The sequence below is a fragment of the Takifugu rubripes genome, chromosome 15 (assembly GCF_901000725.2).
Source record: "Takifugu rubripes chromosome 15, fTakRub1.2, whole genome shotgun sequence".
Lineage (NCBI taxonomy): Eukaryota > Metazoa > Chordata > Actinopteri > Tetraodontiformes > Tetraodontidae > Takifugu > Takifugu rubripes.
This window is the reverse complement of record NC_042299.1, coordinates 914,559-929,615: the sequence shown is the minus strand read 5'-3', so window position 1 is coordinate 929,615 and position 15,057 is coordinate 914,559. Positions and strand designations below refer to the sequence as shown.

General features: G+C 51.8%; 1 protein-coding gene across 1 annotated transcript; it reads right to left on the bottom strand.

Annotated features, from left to right (window-relative positions):
• Nucleotides 1–4,340: 4,340 nt before the first annotated feature.
• Nucleotides 4,341–10,244, bottom strand: wnt11 (wingless-type MMTV integration site family, member 11). The gene is given in 8 exon segments (XM_029848588.1): nt 4,341–4,798; nt 6,732–7,024; nt 7,110–7,387; nt 8,006–8,111; nt 8,114–8,155; nt 8,157–8,252; nt 8,680–8,842; nt 10,087–10,244. Coding segments are annotated over 7 exon segments (1,077 nt in total). The 5' UTR covers nt 8,767–8,842; nt 10,087–10,244; the 3' UTR covers nt 4,341–4,623.
• Between the last annotated feature and the right edge of the window lie 4,813 nt (nt 10,245–15,057).

Below are 15,057 nucleotides of genomic sequence, written 5' to 3'. Positions count from 1 at the left end.
ACCAGCGTTCCCCCGGAACCCCTGATGAACCAGCGTTCCCCCGGAACCACTCATGAACCAGCGTCCCCCGGAACCACTCATGAACCAGCGTTCCCCCAGAACCACTAATGAACCAGCGTTCCCCCAGAACCAGGAACCCAGGAACACCGAGGCCTCATCCATCCTCTCTCGTTGCCTCCATGAGTCTAGTTGTACTCTGGAACAGGTCCCCTGTCATCGGGTGCAGGGCAGAACTGGAGATTTAAGTTGGGCTTCTATTTACTCTCTATTGTATTCAGCTCACCAAGGGGGGGTTGGCCCCCTGGTCTTCACCTCCGCAGGATCAACATGTGAGGGGGTTCATGTCAGAGCGGGTCAGATTTGGACTGAACAATCCTTGTGCAGGCTCAGTTCTCATCCCACACATCAAAGCTAAAGGCCTTCTCATTCACCTTTGATAGTTTACTGTGCAGGACCATAAAAGCTTTGTGGTGCCCTGAAGTCAACACTTGGACTTAGTGAACCTAGAACACAGGTGCAGAACTAGGAAAGACTTCTGTGTATGATGTCAGACACCTGAGCCGTCGTTGTCCTCTGGGCCGGATCGTGGCCATGCCTCCAGCCAGCCATCGTTGCCCTGTTGCTACCAAAGGCTAGCTCAAACCCCCGTCATGCTGGAATGTTGGCACCTCCGTATGCTTGGGCGTCTGAGTCCAGAAGAGACTCAGCCGTGTGAGGAATTCTGAAGGTTGCTGGTGGGTCGGATTGTCACCGACTGGAGAAGAGAAGCCAGTGCAGCAGGTTAGCGGTGAACATGTGTCCTGCAGCCAGCAGCTCATCCTGGAACCTGATCCCCAGTTGGCAGGATGGGAAGTCATCTGTGCTGAAGAGGCCTTTGAAGCTCTTTGAAGTGCTTTGTTTTCCTCCTGTCAGGACTTGTGAGGGTAGCAGGGAAGCATGTAAACATCCGTTCTTCTGGAGATGATCCAGGAACGTGGCTGGTTGGAATGGAATCTTGTCACATGTATTCACAGTTCCCTCTTTAGGAAGTTGGGCTGGAATATTCAAAAACGTTCTGTCTTCTTGGTGGTCTGCAGACCTGCTGGGAGGCAGGTCCCCCCTCATCTTAGATGGTCCCAAATCCACGACGGCAGTCTTTCGTTCCTGTGTGGACGTGCAGAAGATGACAGCAGCAGGTAGACCGAGCTGCTCCAGCTCAGGGACCGAGATCTGATCGTCGGCGCCCAGGAACCTCAGGGCCGTACCCAGAGCTCCTGCAGGACCCCTGGGACGTGCACAGTTCTCTGTCCTCTGCCTGTTTACAGAGACGTGCACACAGAGCAGCGCAGTATAAATGAGGCCCGAGCTAACGGTCGCTAATGGCCTCTGAGTTCAAAGAGTTTGTCCGTCAGCAGCCGTCGTCAATCACAAAACTGCTCAGCGTGTTTGTTTTCTTGGGCAGAACAAATGAGGACAGGAGTCCTGGACACCTCTGCACAGCTGCCGGGACGTCCCGGATGTCCTGCTGCTCCTGCTGTGGACGTCCAACACGCAGATATAAGACCTTGTCCCTCTGAGCTGTTCCCTGTCCGAGGAACCAGGCTTTAGGCCTGCTAACGTCTCGTCTCTCCTCATCATCATCTCGTTATCCGTGTCAGTCGTCCTGGACCTTAGTTCCCATGTCCTGAGTCACGTCTGGTCCACGTCATGGACTCACACTGTGAACGCACCAGTTGGGTCAGATTTCCCATTAACTTAAAAAGTAAACACTGTCAACACAAGAGGTGGAAGGCAGGACAGGCCTCCTGGCTGCTCTCTTCTGTTACCATAGCAACTAAAGACTCAACAGACGGACTCCATGTTCAACATCCAACGTTCATGTGACTGATGAAAGAAGTGAAACTCTGGACGAGCAAACCAGCTTCAAACCAGCAACCCTCAACTCACACAGAGACTGAGAGGGACGCATGCATGGTGGGGGGGTGCTGTCTCCTAGCAACGAGACTGAGGACACACACACGCACACACACGCACACACACGCATACAGAAAGTGGCCTTTAACGGCTTACACTGCTTGGTTAGGGTTATTTAAAGGTTGCAGGCCAGGGTAGGGGGTAGGGGTTGGGGGTAGGGGATTGGTGGTAGGGGGCAGGGGGGTAGGGGGTTGGTGGTAGGGGGTAGGGGGGTAGGGGGTTGGTGGTAGAGGGTAGGGGGGTAGGGGGTTGGTGGTAGGGGGTAGGGGCAGGGGGTTGGGTCCTGGGTCCACAATAGTCCATTTACAGTACGGGTCAGTACATTTGAATGTCTTTACTGCTGCAGCCAAATTCTTTGACTCTGTCATTCACAGGCAGTTATGTCGACCGCAGCATCACAAAGGCAGTCGGTGGTGGTGGAGTTAACCCCTGATGCTGCCCCTCACTGGTGCAGAGTCCTGCTGCAGATCTCTGGGGTAGATCTCTGGTGTAGATCCCTGGTGTAGATCCCTGGTGTATGGGCCACGGAGGTCAAGCACACAGCCAGAGTTTTAGCAAGAGTTTTAGAAAGAAAGAAAGAAAGAAAGAGAGAACGAAAGAAAGAAAGAAAGAAAGAAAGAAAGAAAGAAAGAAAAAGAAAGAAAGAAAGAAAGAAAGAAAGAAAGAAAGAGGGCTGAGCGATATCTTGTGGTCTCTCCATAACTTCACTCTCTGTGTTGCTCCTGTGTGACAGCGTTGGTGGTAACAAAGAGCTCAGATATTCCTGGAGGTTAGACGGGAGTCAGTCACGTCCGATGATAACCAGGGTTTCTAGAGGGTCACAAGTTTCCACCCACAGTGCGAGGGTATTCGCTTCTTGATGGTCTGGTGAGTCTCGATACTGATGTGGGACAATAATTGTTCAACAACAGGCAGCAAAGTCTCACGACTCTGAGACGTCCTGGAACACAGTTAAAGGATCAAATGACTTTTTAAACAATTTGACCCTCACAGAAACTTAGCCTAGCCTAGCCGAGTGTACCCTAGCCTATCCTGTGCTATATTATACTACCCAATTAATCAGTCTTGTCAGCATCTGTTACAATCAAAATTCTCCCTAGACCCTTTTCAGAATCCCAGGGCCTGACCCCCAACCAGCGCCAGTGGCCGGAAAAACTCCCCTTTACCAGGAAGAAACCTGGAGCAGAACCAGGCTAATGTGGGGGACCCTCCTGCTGATGGACTGATGGGTAGAGAGAGGGGAGAAGGGTGCAATGTTTTTCAGGTGATAGAAGGCCCTTCTAGAGACTATTTTCATGGGAGTTAAAGGTCAGATCTGGGTCAAAAGGAGATCCTATCTAGAGTGATCATGTGATCTGATCTGTCCCTCAGAGATTCAGGACCATGTGGCTGAATTAAGAGAAGGACATTTGAGGACCTCCAGGACTTTATGTCTTTAAGACAAACCTGGAGCTTCACTAACTGCGGTTTCATGGACAAATATAGCTGAGTGAAAAGGATTGGTCCAAGTCCAGAACCTTGTGGCTAACGCTACTGTATGAAGAAACAGACACAGGAGGCTATCCTATGCTACGCTAGCCCATGCTATGCTAGCCTGCTGTACCGTCAGCTCATTGTTGCCTCAGCTCCCAGCTGAGCACCTGTTGGTTCCACTTTGGTTTCCAGTCAGAATTAGCCTCAATCACTGAAGCCTTTCCTCTCAAACCTCCAGGTAAGAGAATTGTCCATGACTGGAGAGTCCTTTAGGCCAAGTTGGACACGTGTGCAGACCCAGACCCCCACCCAGACCACCACAGCTCCTTCCTGCCCCTATTGTTCAGCCCGCACTCAACAATCTTTGTTTTAAAGTTACTTTAAAGTCTCCTATTGTGTGAAACACCCATTTAGATCTTAACCCCACACACACACACACACACACACACATATATAACCTTTATATCTACCTCAAATGTTCGTCCTTGATCAATCCTGAGAATCAGACAATTCTGGACCATGTTGGCTGAAAAGTACCTTTTTTATTTGTGTGAAAGGTCAGAGATGAGGACCTGAAGGGAAACGGTGCATTTAGGAAGAAAACCTCAATGCACAGCTTGTCCAGTCATAAATACACCTTTCTTTATTTCCGTATACAAAATAACACTATTTACAGCCACATAAGTGGTTTCACTGAGCTCACGTCGCCATGACGACAGCACCGATGTGAAGAGCCGACAGGCGGATGTTCAGGCTAAACTCTGACAGGAACCCAAAACCTTTAACCGTGTTTGATCGAGCACGAGGACGCGGCCGACACGTGTGGAGTTACAAAGCAACATTTAAAGCTTCTGTTCATAAAGTACCAAAAGAACCCACTATAAGTCATGTGTCGGGTCCCTCGATGTTAAAAATCAGTCTTTTATTTGGCTAAAGCTATGACGGAACAAAGATCGCCCTCTGAGGGGGCCTAGGAGCTGTTCATAAACAATAAAATGTCCAGGGGGGGGGCGCTGCAGCTGGCTAGCATGTCCGTCACCTGCGTCCACGTCCAGGCTTGTGACGGGCTGATGGGCCCAGCTGGGAGTTTACAGATCCAATAATGATGCAGAGGGAAAGCTAAAGCTTGAACCCGAGCGGAGCCCTTCTGCGCGCCTGGATGGGGGCGGGGCTGGGGTGGGGGGGGGCAGCGCCAGCTCATTTGCAGACGTATCGCTCCACCAGGCGCTCGCACTTCTTGCAGGTGACGTAGCAGCACCAGTGGTATTTGCAGTGGCAGCGTTCTAGCAGCTTCTCTGTGTAGGAGTTGTACCCACGGTCGCAGCACATCATGTCGCAGCTGTCGCTGCCCGCTGACGTCTTGTTGCACTGCCTGCCAAGGAGCAAAGAACACCACGTTAGTCCTGCCCCACGCCGAAAGGCCCGTCCAGAAGAAACCAGCTTCCAGTCTGAGAAGCTGCTGAATTTACCGGAGGCGAACACTAGAACTTTGCTCTGTCTGTTATAATGTGAGTCTAAAATAGTCACACATCCTTGTGGTACACATATATACATATACTGTACACACACACACACAGCATATTTAATGTGTTCTGTGACGGTGCTGCGCACTAAAGGGAGTCCACCGGCCTCTTTATGGTTGCTAATGCTAATGAGCGCTTGTTGGAATCAGTGTAGGGGCCACACATGGAAACGCTGTAGCCACGTGTGCGCGCTGACACACGTCCCACTTCAACACCCTGCTGGAGTGGTGACACCAGTGGACCGGGCCTCTGGACCCCCCCCCCCCCCCCGCGAGCAACTGCTCAGCTGTCACTCGTGCTGCAGCAAGTGTCCATGACAACACGCATGTGTTTCATGTGCAACACGTGATGAGACGGTCGTACAACACACGGAAGAGCATCAACCACGGATGGAGCGCACACCGAGCGTGAAAGATGCGGCCGCTAAGATTCCCTCGGCTCCAGGGGCCAAAGAGGCGCCAGCGTCGGCCTGCCAGCTGTTTGTCGCTCATCCAGACCAAACTACACAAGCTGCTAGCCACTAGCTGCTAGCCACTAGCTGCTAGCCACTACCTGCTAGTCACAAGCTGCTAGCCACTGGCTGCTAGCCACTAGCTGCTAGCCACTACCTGCTAGTCACAAGCTGCTAGCCACTAAGTGCTAGCCACTAGCTGCTAGCCACTAGCTGCTAGCCACTAGGTGCTAGCCACTAGCTGCTAGCCACTAGCTGCTAGCCGCTAGCACACATGAGACACAGGTGATCTGGACCACTTTTACCAGGTAACTCACAAATCGCTCGGATGACTTCATCACCTCATATTAGCTGTTATTTCAAAAAGTTGTTGAGCAAAATCGAAAGACAAATGAACAAATGGGTGGATTCTTCTGGTATAAAAGGGAAAGGTGAGATCAGGCGCTCCGCTTGGTTCTGAGCCAGGGAGACTCAACTCTGGACCCTCAGGGGTCTCCACCCAGCTGGGGCCTCCTCACAAACACCCACAGCTTTAGTGGATCACAGCGTGGGGCCGGAGAGCGCCCCTGAGCTGAGCTCTCATGAGTGTTCAAGAAGTCATGTATTCTTAAGAAGGACCTCCAGGTCATGTGACAGCCAGCGTAAATAACAACAATAAGCTAGCAACGGGTATTAGCAGGAAGTGCGAACTTGGCTTTGATCTGCTTTTCCCTTTTAGGGCGTCCGTCCCAACTTGTGGACGAATGAGCTGCCGGCTAACGTCTGAGCCCTCCGGACGTCTTGTTTCTTATCTCATGCGATTATGGGATTTTTGACCGATCTCTCAATGCCGCCGTCCTGCTGACTGACCTAGATGTCGCTGATAAGTGGGGCTCGCTGTGACCACGTGTTTGTAATGTGGGTCACAGGAATGCCTGACCTTGGCTTCCAAAAACAGCACTTCCAGAAGTTGAGGAGAGCCCAGAGCGGGCCCAGGGCGGGCCCAGAGCGGGCCTGGGTAACTAGTCCCTTATATTTGTGTGGGCGGTATCAGCAGCCTGAAATAGAACCGTGATAGCAATTGTTTGAGACGTGTGTTGCGATAGTGGAACAATGACTCCAGTCGCAACGGTTTTTAGAGCGGCCTCAGACAGAACCTCTCAGGGGCTCTTGGTTGTTATCAGTCAGCCTTCCAACTAAATGGTTCCACCAGGCAGAGCGAGACTTTTATCAGAACCAACATCCTGGGGGAGCCGGTGTTAGCGGCCAATAGCTTCCTGTGGTTTGACCGCTAACCCTCCACCAGACTGTTGCCGTTAGATACCAGCGCCAGTCAAAGACGACGTTCTCACCTGTCACGTGTTCCAACAGAACCCAGCTTTTCATTCTCGCTGCAGAAGTTTGGGGAATTCTGTAGGTAGACGAGTTCCTTCTCCCTCACTGGGCGGATGTCTATGTCCTTCGGGACCAGCTGCTTGCGTGTCCCCATGGGCCTGTGAACCACTTTGGTGGCTGACAGGTACATGTTCTTGAGGTCAACGGCGATCTCCCTCAGATCCTGGAGGCCTCTCCAGCAGGTTCTGACGGAGCAGGAGCCAGATACTCCGTGGCACTTACACTTCATCACCAGGGCCTCTTTCAGCACCTGCGCACAACAAGCGAGACGTCAGATTACAAAGCTTGGACAAGTCCACCTGGCCCGAGACCGCGAAGCGGACGGTGCTGCTCACCTGTCTCCCCACCTCACTGTTGTGTAAGTGCATCAGTTTGTTAGCGTGAGATCCTGCACGCTTCATCTTCAGAGGAGCATCTGCAAACTTTGAGCCCATCATCAGGCCGTAGTGCAGGTTATCAGCACAGCCGCCCCAGCGGTACCCCGGCTCCAGAACCTGAGAGGGGATAGGAGCACAGGAGCAGAGGCGCAGGTCTCCAGAGGTGCAGGCCTGGGCGATGGTGTGGCTGATGGCTGCCGCCGACAGAGCGTAGACGAATGCAGCCTCTCTGGTTCCTGTGGAAACCATACGGACACCAAAGGTTCCTGTTAGCTGGGACGGCCCCCCTTTGTTAGCAAAACAGCTCTAATGGGTTTAGTGGCATGCTCAGGGGCTGGTGATAATGGACCAAGAAAGACCCCATTAAATGTCGGTGATGTCCTGGATTGTGGACCAGAGACCGTCCGCTCTACAGTTGTTCCACTAACCTGTGTGGGCGGAGCCAATTAAATGAGTGACTAAACAAACAAATGTTAATCTCTCCTGGATTATCACAGGTAACTAATAAAACACTAATAGAACTTTGGGACAACAGCAGCGTCAGCAGGGCTGAGCTTGGTTCTGGTCTTGGATCGGTTCTCTGAACATCTAGATAACCCTCATCCAGTGAGGGACTCTGGATCAGCACAGTCAAGGTCAAGGAAAAGCTGTGTGTTCTACTTTCTATTGGACCGCGGAACCTTTTTGTTGGTGTGTTCTGAACTTTAAAGTTCTTTTGTCTCTGACAGGAAGTAAAGGTAGTTTCCATCCTAGTGGCCGTAGTGGTGACGTCCCAGAAAACCTCGTCAAACGCGTGATTAATTTGTCTAAATGTCGCCATGGAAACGGTGTTGGATGATGGTTTGGGATCGCACCTCGGTCGAGGTCGGGCCGGTACTTGGGGGCGTCCACGGGGATCTCGATGGACGAGCAGTTCCAGCGCATGTCCCCAAAGGTCTTCTGGCAGGTTTTTTTGACCTCAGGCGGGCTGCTTGTATTATGGTCTGCATCAGCTCCAGTTTGCTGGCGACACAGCTGAGCCTGTGACGACACCAGGCCGGGCAGCAGCTTGCAGTGTTGGGTCTGGTTGATGTGCAACGATGAGGGGCGAGTGGGACAGAACTCTGTGGACAAAAGATTCAGCCGTCACTTCTCACTACCTGCAGGAGCCCGAGGCCAGGGGAGTCTGGCCCAGGTCCAGGGACCCCAGAGGGGTCTGCCTGGGTTTCTGGCGGCCGTAAACACCTGTGGCAACCAGGTGTTTACGGCCGCAGCTCGACAGTTGGCCTCTCGCTCCGGTTGAACCCGAGCTGTTAACGACCGTGTGTGAGGCCTCCTGCTGTGTTCCTGAAGACACGAGCCCACCATGTTGATTCTCTGAACACACCCAGCCTGCCCACCGTCCCACAGCGGCCCCCCAGGACCCGCTTCCCTCGTCTGTCCAGGAGACATTCGTTTATGCTCTTCAACCCAACGCTTCCCGTCTGGACTCACATTGGATCAGCGCAGACGGACTCTGTGAGTCCGGCGGTCCTGCCCTGAAGGTTACTTACAGCCATTTGATGCCAGAGCAGAGCTGAGACAGCAGCAGAGCCGTGAGGACGCCGACGGGGACCACGTGAGAGCGGAGCCTCATGGTTGGACTCCACAGCAGACCACAACGCTACAAAGGGCCGCAGCAGCCTACAGTCGTACCACAACCGCCGGAATCGCTGGAGAAGATACAGACACAAGGGCTGTTAATGGCCCAGTTTCCCTTTTATGGGATCCTGCGGATGAAACAGATCTAAACCAAATCAGATTCAACAGAATTAGCAAAAGACCCAGAACGAAGATGATGTCATCCCAGATCATCAAAGGATCCTCAGACAAAGGAAAATGTACCCTGATCAAAGGGCGGCCTGCTTCATAAACACAGCAGCAACAACAGCAGCAAACAAACAAACAACAGCAGCAATAAACAACTGTAACAACAGCAGCAAATAACAGCAACAAACAAACAACACCAGCAACAAACAATTGTAACAACAGCAGCAACAAATAACAGCAAAAACAACAGCAAGCAAATAAACAACAGTAACAACAGTAACAAACAACAGCAAGCAAACAAAAAACAGTAACAATAAACAAACAACAGCAACAACAAACAACTGTAATACCAGCAGCAACAAACAACAGCAAGCAAAGAAACAACAACAGTAACAACAAACAACAACAGTAACATCAAACAAATAACAGCAATAAAAAACAAGCAACAGCAACAACAAATAGCAGTAACAACAAACAAACAACAGCAGCATCAAACAAACAACAACAACCTCCAGCTTTGAGCCCGTGATTGACCCAGTTTCCATCATCTCTGTGGAAAGAATGTGGTGCTGCTGCTGCAGCTTCCATCAGAGCAACATCAGCTAAGATCTGCTGATAGGAGCCTTTGAAGAGCTCTGGGGGGTCCGTTAGGCTCCGGGAGGGGGGTCCGGGGGGTCAGAGCGCGTCAGGACGCTGATTGGCGGAGACGCCCAAGAAAGCAGGGAAATCACGAACAGACAGATTGAAATCTTTGAGCTGCAGCTGCTTGATCGAGTTCACTCTTTAGACCACTTTCATTTCTGACTTTACGGATTTCCAACACCTTCTTTTTTGCGTTGCTGAATTTTAAAATTTACTTTTGACTTGAGCGTTCAGGGAGACGGCAACACACACACACACACACACACGCACACACACACACGCACGCACGCACGCACACACACACACACGTCTAAAGTGGCTGCGGCGGGTTTCTGTTCGTTCCCTACAAAGACCGAGCGAGAACTTTCCAGCAGCAGAACCCAAACGGACCGGGTCCTGCTCCTGAAAGGAACAGGTCCTGCTGTCGGTCCGGCAGCAGGACCTGGACGGACCGGACCGAGAGCAGGACCTGGACGGACCGGGTCCTCCAGGCAGCGCAGCTCACCTCAGTTCACCATCACCCGGCGGTTCTGGGTTCCTCGGGACGGGTTCAGCCAGACGTGTAAATAAAATCCAGCCGCTGGGGGACAGGTACGCATACTGTGTGCTGTCCGGTGCGTGTGTGAGTGTGTGTGAGAGCCAGAAGCCCGAGTGAGGCCGTGGGGGCAGGATCAGCTCTTTTACTCTCGCCCACTCCTCACTGCTGATGTCACATCATTAGCATGAGAAAGATGGTTTCAGCCCTGGACCTGCTCGGCTCGGCTGGGCCACTCTGACAGGAACGAGACCAGATTAGACCAGAACCAGGAGAAGGTCCAGAGCTTCTCTCTGCTGGACACCACAGGTGAGGAAGGAACCATTCAGCTGGTGTTGGAACACTTTCATTCTTGACGGTCCAACAGGATCAAAGACAAAGTTGCTTTGATGCTTTGATTTGATCTATTACTCATTTGAAACGCTTTGTTGGAACATTTCACACTGAAATTGATCTAAATAAAGCTCCAGATACCTGAAGTAATAATTAATAACAGATCCAAGACTGAAAATATGGCAGAACTGCCAACACGGCTTCAAATATCTCACTTCCTGTTGGGTTTAGGAAGTGGACCCAGGGGGACCAAGTTTCACAAACGGGTCAGAGGTAGTCCAGGGGCTGCTTCTTCGAAGGTATCCAGGTGGCGCTATCACCCACGAAAAATTGAAAATCAGGCAGAATTCTGGTCAAACACGAAGTCTGAAGACAGCAAACGTTCGCCTTGCCGCCCCGGCCTCCGAGGGAAAGCGAGAAGCTTTGGAGGTTAGTCCGAGTCTCTGGATCTGGATTTGACCTCTGGATCAGACCCAGCCGACATGGAGACGATTGATAAAAGTGCAAGGATTCAAAATGGCTGACTTCCTGTTTCTTCCTGTTACACGCTGAGTCATGACAGAACTCCGCCCGTACCCCCGTGTATCGATGAAACCTTTCTGGGGCCCCTCTGAACGCGTAGGGGTGTAGGTGGCGCCGTAGAGCCGTTCCTTTAAATATGAGGTGTGGGACCCAGTAAATGTGTCATCTTTACCGGACCTGCTGCCCCTGCAAAGGTTCCTGGGGTTTCGGCCCCAACGCGTTGATGGATGTTGTGAGGACATGAAGACCGGCCTGCGTCCTTCCCTCGTGGACCTGGTTCCTGTTGTCTCTATTGTATTGGGACAGAGCACTGTCTTATGGCACATGCCTGGAGTACTTCATGTCCTCTGGGACACCTCGGCACCCACAGTAGAAGTAGGTTAAAGCTGAATCTGTTAGCAGGAACATCTGAGGTGGCTCTGGAGCAACACAACTCAGGTGACTACATCCTGTTGAAGTGGACTTCAGTCTCCTTCTGATCCATAATCTTATATAATCTACGTCTGTGGAAAACACAACATCTGCTCATCATGTCAAATAAGCTACTGTCCATCTGTCTGTCTTCTCTGCTTGTCCAGGTCTAAGTCACATGTGCAGGTCCACAGCTACAGCAGCTACAACAGCAGCAGCTACAGCAGCAGCAGCTACAGCAGCTAAAGCAGCAGCAGCTACAGCTACTACAGCAGCTACATCAGCTACAGCAGCTACAGCTACAGCAGCTACAGCAGCAGCTACAACTGCAGCAGCTACAGCAGCTACAGCAGCTAAAGCAGCAGCTACAGCAGCTAAAGCAGCAGCTACAGCAGCTAAAGCAGCAGCTACAGCAGCAGCAGCAGCTACAGCAGCTAAAGCAGCAGCTACAGCAGCTAAAGCAGCAGCTACAGCAGCTACAGCAGCTACAGCAGCAGCAGCTACAACAGCTACAGCAGCAGTAGTTGTAGCGGCTACAGCAGCTACAGCAGCAGCTACAGTAGCTAAAGCAGCAGCTACAGCAGCAGCAGCAGCTACAACAGCTTCAGCAGCAGTAGTTGTAGTGGCTACAGCAGCAGCTACAGCAGCAGCTACAGCAGCAGCTACAGCAGCAGCTACAGCAGCTACAACAGCTGCAGCAGCTACAGCAGCAGTAGTTGTAGCAGCTACAGCAGCAGCTACAGCAGCAGCTACAGCAGCAGCTACAGCAGCAGCTACAGCAGCAGCAGCTACAGCAGCAGCAGCTACAGCAGCTAAAGCAGCAGCTACAGCAGCAGCAGCTACAGCTACTACAGCAGCTACATCAGCTACAGCAGCTACAGCTACAGCAGCAGCTACAACTGCAGCAGCTACAGCAGCTACAGCAGCTAAAGCAGCAGCTACAGCAGCTAAAGCAGCAGCTACAGCAGCTAAAGCAGCAGCTACAGCAGCAGCAGCAGCTACAGCAGCTAAAGCAGCAGCTACAGCAGCTACAGCAGCTAAAGCAGCAGCAGCTACAACAGCTACAGCAGCAGTAGTTGTAGCGGCTACAGCAGCTACAGCAGCAGCTACAGTAGCTAAAGCAGCAGCTACAGCAGCAGCAGCAGCTACAACAGCTTCAGCAGCAGTAGTTGTAGTGGCTACAGCAGCAGCTACAGCAGCAGCTACAGCAGCAGCTACAGCAGCAGCTACAGCAGCTACAACAGCTGCAGCAGCTACAGCAGCAGCTACAGCAGCAGCTACAGCAGCAGCTACAGCAGCAGCAGCTACAGCAGCAGCAGCTACAGCAGCAGCAGCAGCAGCTACAGCAGCAGCAGCAGCAGCAGCAGCTACAACAGCTTCAGCAGCAGTAGTTGTAGCAGCTACAGCAGCAGCTACAGCAGCAGCAGCAGCTACAGCAGCAGCAGCTACAGCAGCAGCAGCAGCAGCTACAGCAGCAGCAGCTACAGCAGCAGCTACAGCAGCAGCTACAGCAGCAGCAGCTACAGCAGCAGCTACAGCAGCAGCTACAGCAGCAGCAGCTACAGCAGCAGCTACAGCAGCAGCTACAGCAGCAGCTACAGCAGCAGCAGCAGCAGCAGCTACAGCAGCAGCAGCAGCAGCTACAACACCTTCAGCAGCAGTAGTTGTAGTGGCTACAGCAGCAGCTACTGCAGCTGTTGGTTGAGGACTCCAGGGCGTTGACGGTCCGGGCCGGTCAGTTCTGATCACCTGTGGTTCTGGGGTGCTGGTTCAGCAGGGCCAGAGGAACCTTTGACACGGGGCCCAGCAGCAACAATCAGGGTTTTGTCTCCAGACGCTGCTGCACCTTCAACCCACGGCTTCGTTTCAGAAGCTAAATTGTAAAGAAATGCTATTTTATCGCACAAATGAAAGCAATTTAATTAATTTATATTCATCATATATATCATTATTGTCTGATATATATTGTATAATAATATATATTATAGATTTACTTGTACGTGCTTCTTAAAATTGTTTAGTATTTTAGCCTTGATGCATTATTGACACTTCTTATAACTCGGCTGAGCTGTTTCACTGTCTCTTCAGACACACACACACTCTCTCACACACACACACACACTCTCTCTCTCTCACACACACACAAACACACACTCTCTCACACTCTCTCTCAGACACACACACACACACACACACAGCCTCAGCAGCAGGGAGGTCAGAGGATGGTTCGTTACATGGAGGATGATAATTAGTCTCTATCTGGAAGAGGACGGGAGCCACGTGCCACTCTTCCGGTCTCTGCTGGCCAATGACGGCGCCAGTCTGCCCCCTTGTGGCTCCGCCCTGACATTACAACCGACGACAGCGTGCGTGAGCAAGCGGTGCTCGTGCAAGGCCATAAGAAAGACATAAAGCATGAACTCTTTTGGGAGGGTTTTATTTATTTTTTGAACAAATATATGTCGATTTTCTATCATTTGGTCACCATCTTTCACCTAGGGGCCTTCACTCTCTCACTCATTTTCTACCGCTTGTTCCTCCACTGAGGGTCGCGGGGGGCTGGAGCCTATCCCAGCACAATGGGCGGAGGCAGGGTACACCCTGGACTGGACGCCAGTCAATCGCAGGGCTAACACATATAGACACACAACCATTCTCTCTCACACTCACACCTACGGGCAATTTTAGAGTTTCCAATTAGCCTAATCCCCAATCATCAGAGAAGAAGAAGAAGAATCAGAAGAAGGTTTATTGCCATTGTTCATGTAATACACAGTATTACACAAACTAGGAATTTGTCATGGTGTGCCGCTGCGACATTCAACATAACACTAGACATCAACACCACACTAGAATAAGATAAATAAAATAAAATAAGACTTATATACAGAATATACATAAATAGTGAGTGGTGAGAAATAGTGCAGGTCCATGAGGAGTAATGTATTGTTTATGAGTCCGACTGGCTGCTGTACATGGTGCTCAGTGATGAGTCACTTGGTGTTCAGCAGCCTGATGGCAGAGGGGAAGAAGCTGTTAGTGTAGCGGGAGGTTCTGGTCCGAATGGACCGTAGTCTCCTGCCTGAGGGGAGGGGGGAAAACAGTCCGTGACCAGGGTGGGAAGGGTCGGCCGTGATCCGACCTGCACACCTCCGGGTCCTGGAGATATACAGGTCCTGGATGGATGGAAGCCTGCAGCCGATCACCTTCTCGGCAGCGCGCACGACGCGCTGCAGCCTCAGTCTGTCCCTGGCGGTGGCACCAGCGAACCACACGGTGATGGAGGAGGGGAGGATGGACTCGATGATGGCCGTATAAAACTGCGCCAACATCCTGGGAGGCAGTTTGAGCTTCCTCAGCTTCCGTAAGAAGAACATCCTTTGCTGGGCCTTCTTGATGAGGGAGCTGATGGTTGGCTCCCACTTAAGGTCCCGGGTGATGGTGGTGCCCAGGAAGCGGAAGGAGTCCGCGATGGTGATGGGGGAGTCCATGAGGGCAAGGGGGGGCAAAGGGGCTGTGACTTTCCTGAAGTCCACAATCATCTCCACTGTTTTCTGAGCGTTCAGCTGCAGGTTGTTGTGTCCGCACCAGGACACCAGTCGAGCCACCTCCCTCCTGTAGGCAGTCTCGTCTCCATTGGAGATGAGCCCGATGAGGGTGGTGTCATCCGCAAAC